The following is a 20315-nucleotide window of genomic DNA, read 5'->3' as shown; positions in this document are numbered from 1 at the left end:
CCATATTTTATTCCCCAATCCTGAGGATTCTGAGGTAGTGATGCCCACTCCACCTTTAATTGAGAGGGGGCTTCAATCCCGTATGGCTGATGGATGGGACTCTCTTCCTTGCAACTGTAGACTCTCTCGGTTCCTTGGTGTGGTGGTTGTCCATCCTCACCTTCTTGTTAGTTGTCCTGGGTGAGTCCAATAAAATAGAGAGTATGTGCTGCAACTCTGCTGAGGCTCTCAGCCCAGCTAGCACATGGACAGCCCAGAGATTCAAGTCTCTTGGACGTACACCTACCAACTCCAGCACCAACTATAGGCTCAAATAAAAGGGACAGAAGAAGCATGTGTAGAGAAGTCACATCTGAATCCAACTGTGTCTCATTCAGGAGCACAAACTCCAAAGTAGGGTTCACTGGCAAGGCACCAAACTCCAGAGTCGTCTGCCATGACTGTAGGACTTGGGTGTTTTCAGAGCCCTCACGAGCCTCACTTTTTGGGGTGGTATTTATTTTGGCAGTCTATGAGGTCCTGCTGAGACATGCATAAGTGTCACTTCTGGGATGACCTCCTGACTCACTTTGAAGTCTCTTAGTCATATAAACTCATTTTTCTTTATCTTTTCCCATTTTTATTCAAGGTCTTTTCCAAGTTCCCTCACTAGCAAGGGCTTGGTAGTAATTCCTCAGTGCCAGAGAGGCTCATCCTTGGGAGTCATGGCCCATGCTGTTGGGAAGGTAATGCATTTATATGCTGAGTTTGGCTTAGAGAGGTCACATTTGAGCAAAAGGGAAGCCCTCAGGAAGTAACTCTTAGGCACCTTGAAACAATAGGCTAAGTTGCAATTTCAAGAGCAAAGACTCATAAGCAGAGTCATCAATATCAAGAACCCGATCAAGGGCCCATCACTGGACCATCCTTCTTCAATATACATTGCCGCTGTACTTGGGGAATTGTTGCTGCTCTCAGAGAATGAGGCAGAGTTCCCCAGGATGGGAATTCAATATTCTTTTAGTTGTTGTGTGACTCTTTACCCACTGTGGCAATGCCCCATGAACATTTGAACATATTTATAAAATTATATGTATGCCCAGCTGAACTTTCTCCCATGTATCCCCCATCACTGACACCCCATCCAAGTGATCCTCCCCTGCCATAATCGTAATCCTTCTGTGAGCCAAAACTTTTAAAAAATGAAGCCAGAAGCTGAAATCAATGGAACACAGAACTGAAATGAAGTCACTGAAGCCAGGCCTGGAGGAAAGGAGAGAAAAAAGCAGATGCCACCAAGTTTCTGATCATCCATAGGTGCAGGTTGGGGAGAAAACATCTCCTGATTATGTCTTGATCTGTACACTTTCATGATATGCTTCAGTAAATTTAAAAAAATAATATACAGGTTTAAAAAAATCAGTTACAGCTGTGGTCTGTCCTGGCAAACAATTCCACTCATTCTGTGCACCTGTGAAACCTGGAGATCAAGTTATCTGCTTCCAATATACAATGGAGGAATAGTCATAGAATAAACATTCCCATTCCCATGGAGAGAAATTGGAAGGAAAACAGGTGTCATGGGTACCAAACAGCTCTGCAGGGCATACTCCCTTAGATTTCAAAATCTGAGAGTCATCTATGGAAGCATGTTTTCTCCTCTGGCCCTGATGGAGTGGCAGCCCCACACTTTGAAAGTGCTTGCACAGGGACCATGCTCTCCCTGAATAATGGGTTTAAGGCTCCAACATCTTCAAACATTGGTGTGGTGGCCAGGCTCTCAGAAACACCCTTGTCAACATTTTGGTGGTGGCTAGGTTCTAGGCTCCACCCTCTCAAGTATGAAGATGATGATCACTCTCTGCAATCCCCAGGCATCTGAGAAGACTGGGGTAGTAACTCTTCCTGAACAACGTGGTCAAATGCCCACCTTTTCCAAGCTCCAGGGCATACTCACACTTTCCATATACATGGTTGAGTCTGCTCTCTTGGTCCAAGAAGATTTCTTTGGCCTAGACCTCAGTTTTCATGATTCTGCCTTTGAAGTCACTTTTCCTTCAAACTGTCCCTTTTAGTCCAGGCTGGCAGTGGGTCCATTCAGACAGATCTCTCAAAAAGCTTCTTGCTTTTGCATTTAGTACACAGGAGTCCAAACAATTAGACAGAAGGACTTTCAACAAATCCTGCCATGTGCTGAAATGACTGTTTCTAAGTTCAGTTAAACCCTCACATTGGAGCACAATATCTGGAGACTTGTTTTGTGGAAGTTAGGAATTTTGTAAATCATCAATTTCTGGTTTGTTTGTGCCCAGGCATTCAGGTTCCAGCTTATCCCATTCCTCCCACATTTTATTATAAACTTCAAGAAGCCAGGCAGCACTTTCCGAATTTAGTTTGTAAATCTCACTTAAATATCAAAGGTAATCACTTTGAACTTCTGCCTTCCATTCAACATCAGGAATCAATTTTGCCAAGTACTCTGCCACTTTAAAACAAGGATCACTTTTCTTCCAGTTTGTGATGACACATTCATCATTCTTTATTTTTTCATTTTCTATTGTACTTTTTGAAAATATATAGATCATGAAAAATGTTACATTAAAAATATAAAAGGTTCCCACATACCCCCAAACCCCCAGTCCTCCCTCATAAACAACCTTTTTCATCATTGTGGCACATTCATTGCACTTGGTGAATACAGTTTGGAGCACTGTTGCACCACATGGATTATAGTTTACATTGTAGTTTACATTCAGTTGATTATGGCAGGATATATGATGAGCATATCATTCATGACAACTGCAAGACCCAAAAATGCCCCCACATTACACCTCTTCTTCTCTCTCCCTGCCCTCAGCAACTCCACTGCCCACTCTCTCTACATCAATGATATCATTTCTTCCATTTCTAGACTCGCAATAGTTATATAGTAGCATACCAGTAAGTCCACTCTAATCCATATTATATTCCTCCATCCTGTGGACCCTGGGATGGTGATGTACACCCCACCTTTAAATCAAGAGATGGCTTAGATACCACATGGCTGTTGTATGAAATTCTGCTTGCAGTTGTAGGCACTCTTGGTTCCCTGGTGTGGTGGTTGACCATTTCCACTTCGCTGTTAGCTGACCCGGGTAAGTCCAATGAACTGGAGAGTAGGTGTTGCAATGCTGCTGAGGCTCAGGGCCCAGCTGGCACATAACCAGGCAGAGATTCAAGTCTCCTGAGCATACACAAGCCCCAGCACCAACCACAGATTCAGTAACAGTGATAGAAGAGGCATGTGTAGAAAGAACACATCTGAGTCCAATTCCATCACACTCAGGAGCACACGTTCCAAGTAGGGCCCACTGGCAAGGCATTGAACTCCAGAGCCATCTGCCATTACTATAGAACCTGTGTGTCTCAGTAGTCCTCAGGAGCACCAGTACCTGGGGTTTTATCTACTTTGGCTGTCTCTGGGATCCTGCTGAGTTGAGCGTAAGTGTAACCCTTCTGATGACCTCCTGACTCATTTTGAAGTTTCTTAGCCGTATATACTCATTTGTCTTTACCATTTCCCCCTTTTACTCAAGGTCTTCTTGTAGTTGCATCATGAGCTGGTGATTGGTAGTAATCCCTCAGAGCAAGGGAAGCTCATTCCTAGGAGTCAAGTCTCACACTGGGGGAAGGTAATACATTTACATGCTCAGTTTGGCTTAGAGAGGGGCCACATTTGAGCAACACGAAGGATCTCAGAAGGTAACTCTTAGGCACCCTGTGGCTCAGGGCCTAGTTGTAATTTCATGCACACAGGCTCATAGGCATAGTCATCATTATCAAGGGCCCATCACTGGACCATCCTTCTTCACCCCCTTACACTTGGGGGATTGTTGCTGTTCCATTGGGAAGTGTGACAGACTTCATCGGCTAGGAACTCAGCACTCCCTCAGTTGTCATGTGTAACTCTATGTACTATGACAATACCCAAAGAATATCTGAACATTTTTATAAAACTATATACATGCCATGGAGAACTCCCTCCCAACCATCTGTCCCTCATCAACGACACCCCACAGCAGTGTACCTCCCCTGCCATATTTGAATCCCTCTGTGATCCAAAACTTCTTCAAAAAATGAAGTCTAACATATTGCCAAATTCAATTAGTAGAAAAATGAAACACTAATGATAGGTTTAAAGGTTAGAAACAGAATACACACTAATAAGAAAAACTAAAGAATAAATTGGGGTATTAAAAATGAAAAAAAATCTTAAAATTTTATTATTGATATTTTGTCTTTCTCACTGTAATAGGTGATGCCTTGTATGTACTGTGGCAAGGCAATCTCTTCCATTCTTTCCTCAGTGTCAATATCATTTTTAAAAAAGATTTGGCCTTCAAAAAAGCTTTAGATCTCAGTAAAGTCACAAAAAGAATATAGGGGACACCCATATACCCAACATCAAACCCTTTTCCCCCTTCCCCAACAATGATCTTTTTACATGTGGATGTTATATTTGCTACAACTGATGTACAGGTATTGAAACATAGCTACTAACCATGATTCCATTTTGCTTTGCATTATGGTTTATATTTTAGACTGTACTATTTTCTAAATTTTTAATTACATTAAGGTTTACATTTTAGCATATACACTTTTATAAATTTTTGGTGAAATTTAACATACCCTATATCCATCCTTGAATGATATTGTGGAACCCTTCCGTTGCCCCCCAGTTACCCCCTCTTTCATCTATCCTATTCCTCTCTCCCACCCTCTTTGGGGCCCACAGTGACAAACAAGCTTCACTGCTTGAAGGACCAGGTTCATAGATACTTGCAGTGATGCTTGGCACACTAGAATGTCTTCCCCAATTAGAAGCCACCAATGCTCTTGAGAGACACCCTTCCCTCTGTTTGAGAACATCAGGCCTCTCCAGAATGGGGGTACAACACCTTCCAGCTCATTGTATGGGTCTCCACTCAATGATATAACACTATGATAAGGACCAATCACATACTCTCTAGAAGCCTGCTGCAGGTGCACCCTGTGCCAGAAGCCCCCATCAAACACCTTAAACAAGTAAGCCTCCCTTATTATATTTACTAAAATATTTTCTCAACATTATAATTTCAACCACATACCTGACAATCTCCCATGTTCACCTGCTCCCCCAAAAACCTCTCCCCAATTCCAGGGACCATCTGACCCATCCTCCCAACCCTAACCCCTGTCAAGCCTGCAAAGCCCCATCCAATAGTATCCCGATACCCCCATAGTTTCCCTTCAATGCACAACTACTTACCTCCACCTTATCATAGATTTTGCCCTTTTAGGCTTCAGGTCACAACCTTCCTCTCCCCCCTCCCCCAATTTCCTGTAAAGCTATCATTGTGTCTTTAGTTCTTTGAGACACCTTGATTTACTTAATTCATATCAGAGAGATCATGTACTATTTGGTCTTCAATGCCTGACCTGCTTCATTCAAGGTAAGGTCTTCAAGTTTCATCCATGTTATCCAATGTGTAAATACTGTATTCCTTCTTACAGCTGAATAGTATTCCATTTTATGTTTATACCATGTTTTGTTTATCCATTCATCAGTTGATGAACATTTGAGTTGATTCCAACTTTTGGCAATAGTGAATAATGTTGCTATGAACATTGGTGTGCATATATCAGTTCGTGTCCTTGCTTTCATTTCTTCTGGGTATGTACCCAGCAGTGGAATTGCTGGGTCATATGGCAAATCCTAGTCAGTTTTTTGAGGAACCAGGAAACTGTCTTCCAGAATGACTGGGTCCTTCTACATTCCCACCAGCAGTGGATGAGGGTTCCCCTTCCTCCACATCCTCTCCAACACTTGTACTCTTCTGTTTTTTTAATAACCTCCAGTCTAATGGGTGTAAGATGGTATCTCACTATAGTTTTGATTTGCATTTCCCTACTAGCTAGTGATATTGATCATCTTCTCATGTGCTTTTTAGCCATTTGTATTTCTTGTTGGGAGAAGCATCTTTTCAAATTTCTTGTCCATTTTTTAATTGGGTTGTTTGTCTTTATATGTTTGAGATACAGGATTTCTTTTTTTTTTTTTTTTTTTTTTTTTTTTTTTTTTTAATTTTTTTATTTTTTATTGACTTTGTAATAATATTACCTTAAAAATATATATGTGAGGTCCCATTCAACCCCACCCCCCCACCCCCCCTCTCCCCCCCCCCAACAACACTCGTTCCCATCATCATGACACATCCATTGGATTTGGTTAAGTACATCTTTGGGCACCTCTGCACCTCATATACATTGGTTCACATCATGGCCCATACTCTCCTCTATTCCATCATGTAGGCCCTGTGAGGATTTACAATGTCCGGTGATTACCTCTGAAGCACCATCCAGGGTAGCTCCATGTCCCGAAGATGCCTCCACCTCTCATCTCTTCCTGCCTTTCCCCATACCCTTTGTCCATTATGTCCACTTTTCCCAATCCAATGCCACCTCTTCTATGTGGACACTGGATTGGTTGTGTCCATTGCACCTTTATGTCAAGAGGAGGCTCAGATTCCACCTGGATGCTGGATGCAATCCTCCCATTTTCAGTTGTAATCACTCTAGGCTCCATGGTGTGGTGGTTGTCCTTCTTCACCTCCATCTTAGCTGAGTGTGGTAAGTCCAATAAATCAGATTGTAGGTGCTGGAGTCTGTTGAGGCTCAGGATCTGGCTATCACATTGTCAGTCCAGAGATTCAAATCCCCTAAATATATCTTAAACCCCAACATTAACTGCACCTCCAGCACATTAGCATGAAAGTCTTATGAAGGGAGATCCCATCTGAGTCCAGATTTCTTTATATATGCTGGATATTAGCTTTAAACTAAACATTGGCTATTTGGGGCCTTTATACTTCCAAATAAATTTGATAAATGGCTTTTCCACTTCTGCTAAAAATGTTGCTGGGAATTTTATGGGGATTGCATTGAATCTGTAAATCACCTTGGGTAGAATTGACATGTTAATGATATTTAGCCTTCTTGTCCATGATCACGGAATATCCTTCCATTTATTTAAGACTTATTTGGTTTCTTTTACCAATGTTTTACAGTTTCTGAATATAGGTCTTTTTTGTCCTTGGTTAAGTTTATCTTAAATATTTGATTTTTTAAGTCGCTATTATAAATTGAGATTTTTTCTATTTGCCAACTCAGATTGTAAATCAGTGTACAGAAACACTATTGTTTATTGCATATTTATCTTCAATTACACCACTTTGCTGAACTTGCCTATTTGTTCTAGAAGTTTGTTGTGGATTTCAGGATTTTCTAGACATAGGATCATATCATCAGCAAGCAGTGAAAGTTTTTTTTTAAATTATTTTTTCCCATTGTTCTCCACATTATTTATTTATTTATTTATTTATTTATTTTTCTCCCCTTCTCCCTCCCCCACCCCGGTTGTCTGTTCTATGTGTCTATTTGCTGCATCTTCTTTGTCTGCTTCTGTTGTTGTCAGCGGTACGGGAATCTCTGTTTCTTTTTATTGTGTCATCTTGCTGTGTCAGCTCTCCGTGTGTGCGGCACTATTCATGGGCAGGCTGCAATTTCTTTTGCACTGGGAGGCACTCCTTACGGGGCGCACTCCTTGCGCATGGGGCTCCCCTACGCGGGGACAGCCCTGCGTGGCAGGGCACTCCTTGCGTACATCAGCACTGTGCATGGGCCAGCTTCACACGGGTCAAGGAGGCCCAGGGTTTGAACTGCGGGCCTCCCATGTGGTAGGTGGATGCCCTAACCACTGGGCCAAGTCCGCCGCCAACAGTGAAAATTTTAATTCTTCCTTTCCTATATGAGGGCCTTTTATTTCTTTATATAGCCTACTTTCTCGAGCTAGAACATCCAGCTCAGTATTGAATAATAGTGGTGTCAGTGGTCATCCTTGTCTTTTTCCTGATCTCAGTGGGAAATCTTTCAGTCTTTCTATGTCGAGTACAATACCGCTTGTAGGTTTTTCACATAGGTACTTTACCATATTGTAAAAGCCTCTTTCTATTCTTATCTTTTGGAAAGTCTTTATCAAGAAAGGATTCTGTATTTTGTCAAATATCTTTTCTGCATCAATCAAGAGGATCATGTGATTTTTCTTCTTTATATTTTCAATGTAGATTATTACAATAACTGATTTTCTTGTCTTGAACCACCCTTGCATACCTGGGATAAAACCTACTTGACTTGGTGTATAATTCCTTTTCTGTTCTTTTGGATTCAGTTTGCATGTATTAATATTTTGCTGAGGATTTTTGAGTCTATATTCATTAGAGATAATGGTCTATAATTTTCTTTTTTCATAATTTCTTTATCTAGTTTTGGTATTAGAGTTAAGTTGGCTTCATAGAATGAGATTGATACGTTTTTTCCTGTTCAATTTTTTGAAGAGCTTGAGCAAGATTACAACTGAAAATGGGAGCAAGAATGGTTTTAAATCATCTTTGAATGATAGATAGAATTCACCTGTAAAGACATGTAGTCCTGTGCTTTTTATCTTTGGGAGGTTTTGTAAAATATATTTTTATTGAAGTATATCATTCATACATGATCATATATAAACAATAAATGTATAGTAAATGTGACGTTACAAAATAAATATGCAAAACATCTTACAGGGGTCACATACATCACCTCTTCACTAACATCTTGCAATGTTTTCAAACATTTGTTATAAATGTAGCAGTTTGGCATTGTTTATGAGTTTCAAAAATAATTATTGGATTATGTTTGTAAACTGGTCTGCAAGAAGTAACACCTTTAATTGATTAAATTATGATTAGGACTTTTATTGGGCCATATCAGGAGAGTGTTGAGTGCCTGCCCCTTAGTGGGTGGGAACTCAAAGAGGAAAGACATGGCAAAGGACAAAATTGGGAGTTTTGAGCTGAAGCCTGGGAAGTGAACACACAGGAGAAAACAGAGGAATATAGATGGTTCTTTAGACATGGCAGAAACCCCGGGAAGAGGGACATAGTTGTTTGCCTGATAGTCTACAGCTGACCTTGTGGAGAGATCACAGCAGCTTAACCCAGAGAGAAACACCTCAGGGAAGAGAGGAACACAAGAAGTCTGAACTCTTGGCCGTTGGTAGTCATCTTGCCCCAACACATGGCAATAGACTTTGGTGAGGGAAGTAACTTATGCTTTATGGCTTGTTAACTATAAGCTTATACACCAAATAAATACCCTTTATAAAAGCCAACAGATTTATGGTGTTTTGCATCAGCATCCCTTAGGCTGATTAGTACAGAATTTGGTACCGAGAGTAGGGTAATGCTTTTGCAATTACCAAAATGCTGGGAATGGTTTTAAAATTGGATAAGGGGTATTTTTTGGAAGAATTTTGAGATACTTGATGGTAAAGTCCTATACTGCTTTGAAGAAACTGTTGCTAGTAATGAGGATGCTGATAGACTTTCTATGAAGCGTTAGAAGTAAATGATGGAACTATTAATGGAAACTGGAGAAAAGGAGATTCATGTTTTAAAATCACAGAGAACTTAACAAAATTAACTCCTGGTGTTTTATGGAAGGCAGAAATTGAAAATGGCAAGCCTGGGTATTCAGCTGATGAACTTTCCAAAGTAAATTTGGAGAATGTGACTTGGTTTTTCCTTGTAGCTTATAGCAAAATGCTAGATGAGAGAGATCAGCTGAGGACTGAACTGTTGGGCACAAAGAAAACATAAATTGGTTCTGGAAAATCCAAGCCTCTGGAAATCATTTGAGGACTTAACTAAACTTGAAACTTATAAATCAGGATTGAAGATGCAGTTATCTAGGAAAGACTTTTGGAAAGTCTCACTGTCTGATGGCTTTGACTCCTGCTTTCTTCATGCTAAATCAACAAACTTTTTGAGAGAGCTGTATGAACAAAATCACTGTCAGTTTGGACTAAAAAGGACATTGATGGGAAAGATGGAAGGGGAAACAGCTTTAAGAGGAAAACCATGGAAGGCAAGATCTGGAATTAAGACATCACCTTGGGCCAAGAGAGGAACCCCACCAATGTGCAGAGAGAGGGTGAGTTTGTCCCGGCAGTTGAAGAGGATGGACATTCCAAACTGATGTTCAGGTAGAGTTTTGCCACCCCAGGGTACAAGGATTAGGGCGGTAGGTTTGAGAAAGGTGGCCCTGTTCCCCATGGATTAGGGAAGGCCAGGTGGTCAGCTCATTTCTCTCAGAGGGTTGATCTTGTATGCCAAAGGGTAGGGGGAGATTTGTCTTCACATCTCTGTACTAGAAGGGTTAAGACTCTAACCCAAAGATTGGGTAAAGTGTGACAATCACCCCAATGCTCTTGGGTGAGGTGTAGAGTTTGGTCAACCACCAGATGCATGAAGAAGGTGGAACCAAGAAAATGGCCTTTGGACAAGCATGGGGAAAGGGTGGGTTCCCTTAAGGCATCAAGAAGAAACCACCATCTTAAGAATGACTCTCAGACTTTGACATCAAATAAGGTATGTCTTTTAGGTTTACTGAACTGTAGAGGACCCCTGACTCAGGTTTCCCTCTGAATTTCTCGTTATGGTAATGAAAATGTTTATCTTTTGTGGGTCCATTTGTGTATTGGAAGCAAATAAATGGTTTTGTAAGTTTCAAAGGTCTATAGCAGATGAAAATTTGACTGAAGACAAACTGAATTTCTTTAAATTGATTATGATATGATTTTGTACTTAATTTTTGTTTACTGTTTCAAGGTTTTTGAATAATGTCTTTTTGGAATTCTGAGGGTGGACTCTAGCCATTTGGCATTATTTATAAATTCCGAAATGGTTATTGGGTTATGTTTGCAAACTGGTTGACAAGAGGTAACACTTTTAATTGATTAAATTATAATTAGGACTTTGATTGGGCCATGTCAGTAAGGCATGGTGAAGAAGAGAGTTGGGAGTTTTGAGCTGGAGCCTGGGGAGTGAGCAATCAGAGGAATAGAGACAACTTCTAATTGAGAGGGTTCTTAGATCACATGGGGCAGATTAATAAGTTATCATGCTTGCAGTTTCAGGTACTCTCTGTTCCTTGAGATAGGTGTTGTCCATCTCATCTCCTTGTTAGTTGTCCTGGGTGAGTCCAGTGAATTGAAGAGTTAAGTTTTACAACTCTGATGAGATTCAGGGCTCAACTGGAACATGTACATACCAAATATTTAAGTCTCTGGGATTTGTTTTTTTATCAAGTATAGTGCTAATTATAGGTTCAAATAAATACAGGAAGCAAGCCATGTATAAGAAAACAGTAAATGAGTCCAACTCTTTTACAGTGGGGAGCATAAATTCCAAAGTAAGGCCCACCATCAGAGTCCTGAGTTCCTGAGCTTGTATGCCCTTCTTAAGTGTCTGGATGTCTCTAGAGTCCTCAGCAGCACCACTATTTGAGGAACTATTTACTGTGGCAGTCAATGAGATACTGCTGAGAGGAGGGGCAAGATGGCATCAGAGCAAGTGCACCTACATCATCTCTCCTACAAAAAATGGCTGGGGGGGCAAGTCCTGCCTGAGTGAGCAATTTTGGGAACCCACAAAGCAGGAGGCTTCAAGGCTTTGATCTGGAGAGAGCACGACAAAAATAGTTGTTGCTCAAGGTAAATCCATGAGTTTTTTGGTACTTGAGGCTGGAGCTGTGGGATGGCTGAGCCCCTCCCTCAGGGCAGGAAGCCACAGTGTTCCCTGACCCTTGCCAGTCAGTCAGTTGGAAGAGCCAAACTCCGAGGATGGGAGGATTCTGGTGAAGAGTGGAGAGGGCTCTATTGAGTGCAGGTACTATTGTCTGGACCCCAGTTTTTGAGCTTTGAGGAGTATACCAGCTGGCTTGAGGAGAAACTAAGAAGAGGGGTGAGGTAAATCTGCTGAGGCAGCCTGATTAACCTAACCTCCCTGGGATAGGGAAAATTGACCTGGGAGAAGGTGGAGTTAGGCAATTAACTAGTCCTGTGCAACTCACCTATGGGAGGGACAGTAGGAAGTGCTTAATAAGCTTCCAAGAGCGTATATTTATGGTTCCCTGCAAGGTGATACTCTCTTAATGAGACTGAGTCATTTTTTTCTGTGGTGAGTTAAGCCATTGGGGTCCCATTTGAATTTCAGAAGGGAACTCTCACACAGGTTATTGTTCCTGCTGCCCTGGGAGAGAAAGCAGTTAGATAAAAAGGAAGGGGCAAGAGAAGATTCCTATTTAGCAGTTTATCCAATTGCAAAGAGTCAAACCTGCCCCAGGATTCAAGAGCTAATCAACCCAGCGGGAAGGTTTGGCTCCATGGAGGAGTTTCAGCCTTGAATATACAAGGTCTCTAGTGTGATTCCTGGCTCCTCTTAGAGTAGTGACACACTAGGATAATAAACATCTAACTGATACTTAAGGACAGGGAAAACATAGACATTATCCTTGAATTAGCTTCCCTTGGATCTTTTATTTTTCCTAAAAAAAAAGAGGTTACTATTGTTATATAATTTAACTTAGATTACTCACTAAAACCCACTTCAGTGAGAAAGCTGCAGGGTAATTGATTGATCAAACACCTGTGACCTGACAAGGTCCACAGGGGCTTAAGGGTAAGTCTATTTATTTTCAGTGTTTGGTTGACTCATTTCTTTAATTTTTTTATTTTTTTGTTCATTTAAAAAAAAATATTACATTCAAAAATATTACATTCAAAAAATTCCCACTCAACCCCACCGCCCCCCCTCCCACCCCCCCCACCCCACAGCAACACCCTCTCCCATCATCATGACACATCCACTGCACCTGGCAAGTACATCTCTGGGCATCGCTGCACCCCATAGTCAACGGTCCACGTCATAGCCCACATTCTCCCACGTTCCATCCAGTGGGCCCTGGGGGGATCTACAATGTCCCGTAGTTGTGGTTGACTCATTTCTTGTGGGTTTGTCTGTTTTATTGTTTTCTTGTTTTTCCTTCCTCTTTATCGCCCCCTTCTAAAAATTAGGTACTGCCAGCTTATTTCTTATTTGTTCTGTTTCCTCTTCCTAGATTTCCTCTTTTTGCTGTATACCTATTTTGGCTACCAATGCTATCTCTTTTTCTTCCTGCACCTTTTTACCTTCCACCTTCTGTTGCTGCTCTTACATTCCACTTCTCTTTGTTAAGTCCCCAATTTTCTGACTTTTTATTTCTAACACTTCTATACTGTTTTCTGTCTTTTATTAACTGTTTCTGCTACTGTCCTTTCTTTTCTCTTTACCTCTCCCCTCATCATGCTTGCCTTTTAATTCATAGTATATTCTTCTCCATATTCAGTTTCCCATTTCATTGTAGGTACACCACTTTTTTATTCCTGTAACTCTACAAGGTTTACATGAGTTTAATATTCATTCTCATAGGTCTTATATGGTTCTTCTGCTAACTTTTACTATCAGTATTACTATTTAATACTTTTCTTTTCATTTCTTACCTCTTTTGCTTTCCCTGGCCCTAATTTTTCCATCAAGGGAACTTAGACAACAAGGAAATATTTAAAAAGAACAAAGTGTCAAAGAGAACACTTAACACACACACACAAAAACAGCTAAATAAAACCCAAGACTAGAAGAAGAAGCTAATCAACTGAACAAACCCATCAAGATAAAATGATGACCAGACAGCAACAAAAAATTACAAACCATACCAATAATCAGGAAGACATGGCCCAATCCAGTGAACAAACTAAAAACCAGGAAGAAGAGCAGAACATCAAACAACTAATCAAAACTGTCCAAACAAATATCATGGACAAACTTAAAGAAGTGAAGGAGGAGGTTAAGGATATTAAGAAAATACTTAGAGAGCATACTGAAGAAATTGTAAACATATGAGAAAAGATAACAGATATCATGGCGATGAATGGCATAATCCAAGAAATCTATAATACACTCTCAGCAAATAGCAGATTTGAAGAGGCAGAGGAAAGACTTACTGGTGTGGAAGCCAGTACAATGGAAATTGAGCAGATAGTAGAATTGGTAGATAAAAAGATAGAAAAAATCCAACAGGGACTTAGGGATTTGAGTGACAACACAAAACATGCAAATATTGTATTATAGGCATCCCAGAAGAAGAGAAGGGAAAAGGTGCAGAAGGGGTGTTGGAGGAAATAATGGCTGAAAAACTCCCATACCTATTTAGGTAGATGGATGAATATGCCCAGGGAGTGCAGTGTACCCCAAACAGTATAAATCCCAACAGACTTACTCCAAGACATATACTTGTCAAATTATCCAATGCTCAAGACAAAGAGAAAATACTGAAAGCAGCAAGAGAAAAGAGAAGCATCACACACAATGCAAGCACAATAAGATTAAGTGCTGATTTCTCATCTGAAACCATGGATGCAAGAAGGCTGTGGTATGACATAGTCAAGGTACTAAAAGAAAAAAATTCCCAGTCAAGAATGACTAATACAATTAATTCAGGGAGAGTAATAACACTGAATGTTAATGGATTAAACTCACTAGTCAAGAGACACAGATTGACAGAATGGATAAACTAATCTGACCCATCTATATGCTGTCTACAAGAAATCCACCTTAGACCCAGGGATTCAAGGAGATTGAAAGTGAATGGCTGGAAAGACACATCTGAGTTCAACACCATCACACACGGGAGCACAAATTCCAAAGTAGGGCCCACTAGCAAGGCACTGAACTCCAGAGCAATCTTCCATGACTGTAGGACCTAAGTGTTTCCATAGCCCTAAGGAGCATCACTGCCTAGGGTTACATCTTAATTGGGCTGTCTCTGAGTTCCTGCTGAAATGTGTGTAAGTGTGACCCCTCTGATGACCTCTGAACTCATTTTGAAGTCTCATAGCCATATAAACTCATTTGTCTTTACCCTTTTCCCCTTTTATTCAAGATCTTTTCCTAGTATCATTACCAGCCAGTGCTTGGTTGTAATCCCTCAGTGCCAGGGAGGTTGATCCCCAGGAGTCATGTCCCATGCTGTGGTGAAGGTAATCAATTTATATGCTGAGTTTGGCTTAGATAGTGGCCACATTTGAGCAACATGGAGGTTCTCAGGAGGTAACTCTTAGGCACCCTGCAGCTCCACTCAAAGTTTAAATTATAGAAACACAGGCTCATAAGCATAGTCATCAGTATCAAGGGCCCATTACTGGACCATCCTCTTCATTGCTCTTTGCCCTTTCACTTGAGATTTTGTTGCTGTTCCATCAGGGAATGTGACAGAGCTCCCAAGGATGGGAACTCAGGAATCCCTCAGTTGTCATGTGACATTCTACCCACTATGTTAATACACAACGACCATCCAAACATATCTATATACCCTCTATGCATGCCAAGGAAAACTCCCTCCCTCCCATGTATCCCCCATCAATGACACCCCAAACTAGTTCTCCTCCACTGCCATAGATGGTCCCCTCTGTGATCCAAAACTTATTCAAAAAGGAAGCCTAATATATTGCCAAATTCAATTAATAAGAAAATGAGATAATAATGATAGTTTTAAACACTAGAAATAAAATACATAGGAATGTAGAAAAACTAAAATAAATTTTTAGAAATTGGGGTATTAAAAATGAAAAAAACATTATAAAAATTTTTGATGTTTTGCCTTTCGTCACTGTAATAGATGTTGTCCTGTATGTACAGTGGCAATTTCTTCCTCAGTGTCTTATTTTTTTTTTCATTATGTCTTCAAAAAAGTTTTAGGTCACAGTAAAGTCACATACAGAATAAAGGGGACTCACATATACCCAACATACTTCCCCTTTTCCCCCTTCCCTCTTAATGAAATTTTTTACATGTGGATGATTCATTTGTTTAAACTGATGTATAAATATTGAAACATAGCTACTAACCATGGTCTGAAGTTTTCATTATGGTTTACATTTTAGGCCATACTCATTTATACATTTTTGGTGGAATTTAACATGGCCTGTATCCTACATTGCACAATCATGCAGAACATTTCCATTGCCTCTTAAGTACCCCATCTTCCATCTATTCTATTCCTCCCTCCCCCTCCTCAGGGCCCACAGAGATAACCAACCTTTACTGCTTGAAGGACGAGATCCATAGATACCTGCAACAATGCCGAGGGCTTGACATAGTAGTTTGTCCTTCCCCATTGGGAGCCACCCACGCTCTCGAGAGACACCCTCCCCTCTATTTGAGAACATCAGGCCTCCCATGATGGGGCACAATACTTTCCCGCTCATTGTATGGGTCTCCACCCACTGATATAACACCCTATGACAAGATGAGACTCATACTCTCTAGAAGCCTGCTCCAAGTGCACCTTGTGCCAATTGCCCCCATCAAACACCTTAAACCCACAACCATTTTTATTGTATTTTCCAAAGGGTTTTCTCAACATTATATTTTCAACCATGTACCTGACAATCTCCCATGTTCACCTGCTGCCCCCATTCCTGCTCCCAATTCCATGGACCATCTGATCCATCCTCCCAACCCTAGCTCCCCTCAATCATGCAAAGCCCAACCCAATATAATCCCTATGCCCCCATATTATCCCTTCACTGCACAGCTACTTACCTCCTCTTTATCATAGATTTTGCTCATTTAGGCATGAGCTCACTGCCTTCCTTTCTCCCATTTCATGTAAGCCTATGGTCCAGTCTCTTGGTCTGAGACAGCTTGATTTGCTTAATCCGTATCAGAGAGGTCATGTAATATTTGTCCTTCATTGCCTGGCTTGCTTCACTCAACATAAGGTCCTCAAGATTCATCCATGTTATCCCATGTGTTAGTACTGTATTCCCTCTTACAGCTGAGTAGTAGTCCATTTTATATATATACCACATTTTGTTTATCCATTCATCTTTTGACGGAATTTGTGTTGATTCCAACTTTTGGCAATAGTGAATAATGTCACTATGAACATTGGTGTGCTTATATTGGTCTGTGTCCTTGTTTTAAGTTCTTCTGGGTATATACCCAGCAGTGGAATTGCTGGGTCATATGGCAAATCTATAGCAAGTTTTTTGAGGAACTGCAAAGCTGCAAAGCTGTCCTCCACAATGACTGGATCCTTCTACATTTCCACCAGCAATGGATGAGTGTTCCCTTTCCTCATCACAGTCTCCAACACTTGTAGTCCTCTGATAATTTTTTTATTCCTCCCCTCTCTTGCAGCTTACTTGCTGTCTGCTCTCTGTGTCTATTTGCTGTGTGTTCTTCTGTGTGTCTGTATTTTATTTTTTATTTATTTCCCCATTCTTTTGGCTTGTTTGTTGTGTGCTCTCTGTGTCCATTTGCTGCAGGCTCTGCTGTGTTTTTACTTGTCTCCCTTTTTGTTGCATCACCTTGATGAGTCGGCTTTCTGCAGTGCTTGCTGACTGAGTGGCACTCTGCAGTGCTTGCTGGCTGGGTAGCACTCTGTGGCCTTGTGCGCTGGGTAGAACTCCACGGCACTTATGGGTCCGGTGGCTCTCTGTGGCATACGGGTGAGCCTACCTTCACAAGGAGGCCCTGGGACATGAACCCATGGCCTCCCATATGGTACACATGATCCTAGTTGATTGAGATACAGCTGTTTCCCAGTCCTCTGTTTTTTAATAGTCACCAGTCTAATGGGTGTAAGATGGTATCTCATTGTAGTTTTGATTTGCATTTCCCTAATAGCTAGGAATGTTGAGCATCTTTTCATGTGCTTTTTAGCATTTTGTAATTCTTCTTTGGAGAGGTGTCTTTTCAAATCTCTTGCTCATTTTTTAAATGGGTTGTCTTTTTATTTTCAAGATGTAGGGTTTCTTTATACATGCAGGACATTAGTCTCCTATCAGATCTATGGTTACCAAATATTTTTTCCCATTGTGTAGACTGTCCTTTTACTTTCTCAACAAACTCCTTTGAGGTGGAGAAGGCTTTAATTTAGGGGAGGTCTCATCTAACTATTTGTTCTTTTGCTGCTTATGCTTTAGGTGCGAAGTTCATGAAGCCAATTCCTATTACAAGGTCCTGTAGATGCTTCCCTACATTGTTTTCCAAGGTCTTTATGGCCTTGGCTCTTATATTTACGTCTTTGATCTGTCTTGAGTTGATTTTTGTATAAGGTGTGAGATGGGAATCTTCTTTTATTATTTTGCATACAGATATCCAGTTCTCCAAGCACCATTTGTTGAAGAGGTCATTCTCTCCCACTTGCATGGTCTTGGTGGCCTTGTCGAATATCAGATGACGGTGTATGTGAGGATCTATATCAATACTCTCAATTTGACTACATTGGTCAGTATACTTATCCTTGTGCCAATACCATGCAATTTTCACCATTGTAGCTTTGTAGTATGTTTTGATGTCAGGTTGTGTGATTCCTCCAATTTTTTTTTTCATTATGCATTTGGCTATTGGGGCCTCTTTCCTTTCTAAATAAATTTCATAGTGTTTATAGTTCATTAGAAAATGCTGTGTTGATTTTTATTGGGATTTCATTGAATCTTTAGACAAGTTTGTATAGGATAAGCATCTTAATGATATTTTGTCAGCCTATCAATGAACAGGGAATATTCTTCCATTTATTTGAGTCTTCTTTGATTTCCTTGAATAATGTTGTGTAGTTTTCTGTGTATAAGTCTTTTACATCTTTAGTTAAATTTATTCCTAGGTATTTGATTTTTTAATTTACTATTGTAAATAGTATTTGTTTCTTGATTTCCTCCTGAAATTGTTCATTATTTGTGGACAGAAATTCTACTGATTTTTGTTCATTGATCTTATAACCTGCAACTTTACTGAACTCATTTATAAATTCTAGAAGCTTTGTGGTAGATTTCTCAGGGCTTTCTATGTATAGGATCATGTCATCTGTAAATAGTGAAATTTTAACTTCTTTCTTTCCAATCTGAATGCATTTTATATCTGTTTCTTGCCTCAGTGCTCAAGCAAGTACTTCTAACACAATATTAAATAGGAGAAGTGATAGTGGACATCCTTGTCTTGTTCCTGATCTTAGAGGGAACCAATTAGGATTTCACCATTGTAAATCATGTTAGCTGTGGGTTTTTCTTATATACCCTTTATCATGTTCAGAAAGTTTCCTTATCTCACAATCATTTACAATGTTTTCATCAAGAAAGGGTGCTGTGTTTTGCCAAATGCTTTTTCTGAATTTACAGATATGATCATGTGAATTTTTTCCTTCGATCTGTTTATGTGGTGTATTACATTAATTGATTTTCTTATGATGAACCATTCTTCAATACCAGTAGTGAATCCCACTTGGTCATGGTGTATAATTTGTTTAATGTGTTGTTGAATATATTTAGCTAGTATTTTGTTGAGGATTTTCAAATCTAGGTTCATTAGAGTGATTGTTCTGTAATTCTCCTTTCTTGTATTGTCTTTCTTTCACTTTGGTATTAGGGCAATGTTGGCCTCATAAAATGAGTTAGTCAATGTTCTCTTTATTTCAATTTTTTGAAAGAGTTTAAGCAAGATTGGTGGGATTCCTTTCCAGAATATTTGGTAGAATTCAACTATGAAGCCATCTGACCCAGGGCTCTTCTTAGTTGGGAGATTTTATTTTTCTTTTTCCTTTTTGTCTTTATTTATTTTTTTAATATTACATTAAAAAAAATGAGGTCCCCATATACCCCCCACCTGCCTCCCCCCGCTCCTCCCCCCATAACAACAAACTCCTCCATCATCATGAGACATTCATTGCATTTGGTGAATACATCTCAGAGCACCGCTGCACCTCATGGTCAATGGTCCACACCATAGCCCACACTCTATCACGTTGCACACAGTGGGCCATGGGAGGACATACAATGCCCACTAACTGTCCCTTCAGCATCACCCAGGACAACTTCAAGTCCCGAAAACACCTCCATATCTCATCTCTTCCTCCCATTCCCTACCCCCAGCAGCCACCTTGGCCACTTTCTCCACACCAATGCCACATTTTCTTCGATTACTAATCACAATAGTTTATGAATAGATGATCAGTAAGTCCTCTCTAATCCATTCTCTATTCCTCCATCCTGTGGACCTTGGAATGGTTGTGCCCACTCCACATCTGTGACAAGAGGGGGCTTAGATTCCATATGGATGCTGGATGCAATCCTCCTGCTTTCATTTGGAGACACTCTTGGCTCCATGGTGTGGTGGTTGACCTTCTTCAACTCCATGTTAGCTGAGTGGGGTAAGTCCAATAAACCAGAGTGTAGGAGTTGAAGTCTGTTGAGGCTCAGGGCCTGGCTATCACATGGTCAGTCCAGAGATTCAGGCTGCTGGGAATGACTGATTCTATCTCTTTTCTTGTGACTGGTTTGTTGAGATCATCAATTTCTTCTTTCATCAATATAGGCTGCTTGTATGTTTTAGAATTTGTCCATT

At 40.4% G+C, this 20315-nt stretch overlaps 1 protein-coding gene across 1 annotated transcript in view; it reads left to right on the top strand.

The window, feature by feature from the left end:
- The first annotated feature begins 704 nt into the window (after positions 1 to 704).
- The window catches only part of LOC101417975 (retinal guanylyl cyclase 2), a 77032-nt gene continuing 57421 nt past the window's right edge, over positions 705 to 20315 (top strand). Inside the window, 1 exon segment of the mRNA XM_071212977.1 lies at positions 705 to 725. Coding sequence (XP_071069078.1) covers positions 705 to 725 — 21 coding nt within the window.

Source organism: Dasypus novemcinctus, chromosome X (assembly GCF_030445035.2).
Source record: "Dasypus novemcinctus isolate mDasNov1 chromosome X, mDasNov1.1.hap2, whole genome shotgun sequence".
Classification (NCBI taxonomy): domain Eukaryota; kingdom Metazoa; phylum Chordata; class Mammalia; order Cingulata; family Dasypodidae; genus Dasypus; species Dasypus novemcinctus.
The sequence above is the reverse complement of the archived record's forward strand: the minus strand, read 5'-3'. Positions and strand labels throughout refer to the sequence as shown.